Source organism: Scomber scombrus, chromosome 4, assembly GCF_963691925.1.
Source record: "Scomber scombrus chromosome 4, fScoSco1.1, whole genome shotgun sequence".
In the NCBI taxonomy this organism is placed as follows: Eukaryota; Metazoa; Chordata; class Actinopteri; order Scombriformes; family Scombridae; genus Scomber; species Scomber scombrus.
This window is the reverse complement of record NC_084973.1, coordinates 27,379,702-27,384,679: the sequence shown is the minus strand read 5'-3', so window position 1 is coordinate 27,384,679 and position 4,978 is coordinate 27,379,702. Positions and strand designations below refer to the sequence as shown.

General features: G+C 36.7%; 1 protein-coding gene across 1 annotated transcript; it reads left to right on the top strand.

The window, feature by feature from the left end:
- The first annotated feature begins 1,382 nt into the window (after positions 1-1,382).
- Positions 1,383-4,444, top strand: LOC133979408 (uncharacterized). Its single transcript, XM_062417919.1, has 9 exons — positions 1,383-1,759; positions 1,843-1,884; positions 2,056-2,118; positions 2,312-2,374; positions 2,621-2,662; positions 2,753-2,815; positions 2,924-2,986; positions 3,222-3,350; positions 4,150-4,444. The coding sequence occupies exons 1-9, from the start codon at positions 1,513-1,515 to the stop codon at positions 4,431-4,433; spliced, it is 996 nt and encodes a 331-aa protein (XP_062273903.1). The 5' UTR covers positions 1,383-1,512; the 3' UTR covers positions 4,434-4,444.
- Positions 4,445-4,978: the final 534 nt, after the last annotated feature.

Genomic DNA, 4,978 nt, shown 5'->3' with positions numbered 1-4,978 from the left:
CGCAGCAATTAAGCCGGTTATTTCAGGGTTCCCACGTGTCCTGGAAAACCTGGAAAATGACCAATTTTCCAGTCATGGAAAATGAGAGGAAAAGTAAAATTGAACAATATTTTTATTGCTAATGTTGTTAGCATAAATACATGGGAGTCATGGCAAAATTAGCATCACAGCTATCAATCAGTCAACTTTTCTTTAAATAGCACCTTTCAAACAAATCAAATGCAATTCAAAGTGCTTTACAGGGTTAGGGTTAGTTAAAATGTACTTGGTAACTAATTGGTAACTAATGCAAACTGAGCAATTAAAAGATCAAATAATGCATCACAACTAGTTTAGAAGCCAATCCTGGTCCAATATTTAACTTTCACAAATGTGATGTGGACACTTCAAGCCTGCAGTGCACAAAGACTGAGAATAGACTTTAAAACATTTTTTTGGACATCTTCTGTCCAGCAGTTAAACCTCTGAAATTAAATATATCCCACTTTATACCTCCTTAAAACTTAAGAAGATAGAGGGTTTTGTCTCCATTTTAAAATCAATTCTGAAGCAAACAGGTAGCCAGTGCAGTTCTGAATGAACTGTAACTGAGATATATTCTTTTTTGGGAGACCAGAAAGCAGAGCATTACAGTTGTCCATTCTGCATTAAAAGTGTGCATTAGCATCTCTGTACTGGCATGAGAGAGAAACCTCGGGGCTTCAGTACAAATGACCAATATTTGAGATTTGTCCTGGTTGAGCTGTAGAAAAGTCTCAGCCATCCATAATTTAATATCTAAAATACAGATAAAAAGGCCTTTTATTGGTTTATAAAGCTCTTAATGGTCTAACTCCTTTCTATTTATCAGATTTGCTTTTATCCTATGAACCCTCTAGAACTCTCAGGTCTTCTGGTAGCAGCCTTTTAATTATTCCCAAAGTCCAGACAAAAACCCACAGAGAGGCATCTTTTTATTACTCTGGTCCTGGTCTCTGGAGCAGCCTTCCAGAGGACCTGAGAGCAGCAGAGAGTGTAGATATTTTTAAAAGCAAACTTAAAATCTACCTTTTTAATTTGGCTTTCAATTGTATCACCTTTGATGGTTTTCTGGTTTTCCCTCTGTGAATGTGTATTTGAGGAATATTTTTTGTTGTGCTGGATTTGTAATAAATGCTTTATGACACATAAAATACACATCACATGGACCATAATCTAGACTCTTTACAACCTGAGTCTGAAAAACAAACACATACATACTTATGAAAAATAAAAGACTGACATTACTCTTATCATCTCTTTACACTACAAACTTTCACTACCAATGATTTTGAAAGAACATCATTCTGACTTGTTGTTTGCTTTAAGTTCAGTGTTCAAGGATGTTTGGTGTTATATTTGCATTGGTTATCAAAGACACCTGTTTAATTCTCATACAGCAGTTCAGTGACCTGTTTTACGTGTATATAAAGACGGGAACTGAAGGAGTGGTGTCAGACTGCATCTTTCTGTCTAAAGAGGTGATATTTCACAATGAGGCGTGCTGCAGCTTTTCTGGTGTTGCTGCTCTGTCTGTATTGGACGAGGGCTCAGGGTGAGAGTGGAGGGGTGACAGGGAATGATATCACTCAGACGGAGGTTCAGTCTGAGATCCTGGGTGTCATAGCAACCAGTGATCAGACCAACATCACCCCTGACATCTGGGCTGAGCTGAAGGAGCTGAGAGACATGGCCATCAAACACAGTGTGGAGCTGTGGAAGCTGGAGCAGGAGAATACAGGTTCATTCACATAGTGATCAACAAATTCATGCAATGTTCACATAAACATTACTTTTAGGAGTAATTTACTGCTTTTATTCCAGCCATACAGGCCAGACTGACAGCCAGTGAAAGCAACAATGCAGGTAGATATTTATATTTTATTAAATATGTAATTAATTTATGTTTCTGATTATTTTCCTGTCAAACTCATATAATAATATAACCATATAACCATTTCTTTAAGAAGTTTACTGAGATTAATATCTAAGATTAAAAATAAAGCTTTTAGTGATGAACTTTACATGTGTTGATAGTGTTGGAGTGGAAAATGAACGCCAGTGACAAAGAAGTGGAGGAACTCAAGAGAGAGAACACAGGTAAGCTACAACAATAAATGAAACGTTATAAATAAAGATAGAGAATGCAGGTAAACTTCTTATATCATTATTAAGAACAGCAGTAAGCTGCAAAATATACAGATGCTAGTTTATTAGGTACACATACAGATATTTCAAGTTCCAGTTATGTAGATTATCTCTTTTAAAATATAAATGTTAAATGTATTCACAGTTTTGATGGCCAGAATGAAGACCAGTGAAAATGTGATGGAGGAGCTCAAGAAGGAGAACACAGGTAAACTACAATAATCAATAAAATGTAAAAACTTCCCCTTTTTTATTGTATTCTAGCAAGGAGAATACATTTATGTGATATTAACATGTGGTTCATGATGAACTTTAGCCAGTTTTAATTCTCAAAGTGACTGAAGAGAAGTCAAAAGAGGTTTATCTATTTAGCAGAGTAGAGTTCAATATGAGATTTTTAATCTGACTGTTGAACAATTATTAATCTGACTATTAATTTTGACTTCTATTGCAGATCTTCAATCCAGAGTAACAGCCTTTGAAAATAAGAGCACAGGTCAGTCTCCATAGTGATCATGTTAACAACTTGAAACCTGCTGACCAAAAACATACTTCACAATAATATTAATGTTAAATGTGTTGACAGTGTTGGAGGCCAGAATGAACGCCAGTGAAAACGAGGTGGAGGAGCTGAAGAGACAGAATGCAGGTAAACTGCTTAAATCATTATTAAGAACAGCAGTAAGCTGCAAAATACACAGCTGCTAGTTTATTAGAAACACAATTTCGATAATAAAAATATTGTATGGGTTGACAGTGTTGGAGACCAGAATGAACACCAGTGAAAACGAGGTGGAGGAGCTGAAGAGACAGAATGCAGGTAAACTGCTTATATCATTATTAAAGAGTAACTACATCCAGTAATCAGCCTGCTTGTACTGCCGTCTCACAGAAGCTCCATGCTCCGTTCAAAAAGTCCAAATGCAACAGGATCAGAGTAACATCAGTTTCTATGAATACTATTCACCAAAAGAGACACAATACAATTTGTTCATCAACTGTTTATAAGTGGAGCTATTTTTTTCCTCTATGTGAATCTTCTTACATTCACACAGACCAACTAAAGGTGGCGTTCTCATTTGGTCTCACTGACGATGGACAAGTTGGACCCTTCAATACTAACATCCCACTTAAGTTCAGTAAAGTCTTCACCAACTTTGGTCAGGCCTACAGTCCAACTACAGGTACTCATCTCTTTCTGCTACACACACAAATTAACTATTACAATGTAATGAACTCATTATTGTTGGTTTGTTAGATGTTTTTAATATTTATTAATTGTTACAGCTTTCACTCCATCTTTTGTAATTGCTTTTTTTCTCCACTATGGCTCCAGCTGCACACTTGGTTGTTTGAGGAGGAGAAATTTCTCTTTGAATTGGCTCTTTTGATATTTCACCCATTTTACCTTTTACAATGCATCATAACACTTTTAATGTAGTTTCTCTGTGTCCTCTCAGAGGGCTTGAGCCAGGTCGTTGGTACTTTGCCAACATTGAGTCATGTGTGTGATTTTGTGTTATGTAATTACATTTCATTAGGTGACTGATAAGGTTCTCATGATGAAGTGAGTTTCTCGTTTATGCAGTTTTGTGAAACCTTTTCAAAACCTTTGCACAGACATTTACAGATAGTTTACAAAACACAAGAGAATGAAATGTTCTGCAAAGGCTTTGACAGGCTTTTGGTCTGTTTTAAGGTGATCACTTATATCTCTCTGTTATATCACTTTCTATAAACATTATGGGATACAAAATGACTCGCTGAATGTGTAACTGAGAGCTCTCAACTTTTACAGACTATACAGTCGCTGGGTAATGTGATGTTAACAAAGCAAGAGCACTGAACAACAATTCCTTCAGATTAGACAAACCCACCTACAGCAGCCTGACCAAAGTATTGAGAAGCAACAGCCTACTGAACTTAGAGAAGAGGAAGTTCAACAGCAGGAAAAAGCCTCACTGATTTTCTCCTCTGATGCAGGTCACTTCACAGCCCCAGTCAGAGGAGCCTACTACTTCTCATTCACTACAGTGGATAACCGGAAGAACCGCTACAGTGCTGTTATTCTCTATCACAATGACAAGAGAGTGTTGTGGAATCAGAATAGCAATGATGAACATGGCTGGAACAGAGTTTCTAACTCACTGGTTCTTCAGCTGGAAAAGGGGGATGTGGTCTACATGGTTTTACATGGTGGCTATACTGTATATGATAATTCCGGTAATCATAGTACCTTTAATGGAATTCTGCTTTTTCCACTGTGAGACTAAAACATGAGAATCCCCCCCAACCCCAATTTCTTTTTGGCATAGTCTACAAACAAGTCAAACAGTATTCATTTGTATATGAAAGGATGCACATTGTTGCTGTGTTGGCTTTGTTCTGCAACAAACTACATTTGAAATAAAAGAATGACTATGAGGTAAAAGAGCTGACTCTGACTTTAATTTGGGGACATTTAATCCTGAGTCTCGGAAAACCAACACATACACCCAAAAAGATCAGACACTGAAATCCCATTTATCAATTTATTAGTTCAACTGATAATCTGATGATTATTCAGCATTAAAGGATAAGTTCACCATTTTTCATGCCTGTTATTAAACAGCAGTCAGGTGCTTATATGAACACTGAAAGAGGTTTTTCTCACTGAAATCATTCCTCCTGTTCATGCTGGCTGATAAATATCTTCTTCAAATGAGCTTTTGATGAAAGTGATGATGGACCAAAATCCACAGTTTGTTCACACAGTTATTTTTTGCAAAGGTTCATTTAAAAGTTGATGTGAAGCTTATATGAGGCCTCAGCA

Coding starts and splice junctions, on each gene's coding strand:
- LOC133979408 (XM_062417919.1), top strand. CDS start 1,513: ATGAGGCGTGCTGCAGCTTTTCTGGTGTTGCTGCTCTGTCTGTATTGG. Junction 2,119..2,311: donor ACTCAAGAGAGAGAACACAG/GTAAGCTACAAC, acceptor ATGTATTCACAG/TTTTGATGGCCAGAATGAAG. Junction 2,663..2,752: donor CTTTGAAAATAAGAGCACAG/GTCAGTCTCCAT, acceptor ATGTGTTGACAG/TGTTGGAGGCCAGAATGAAC.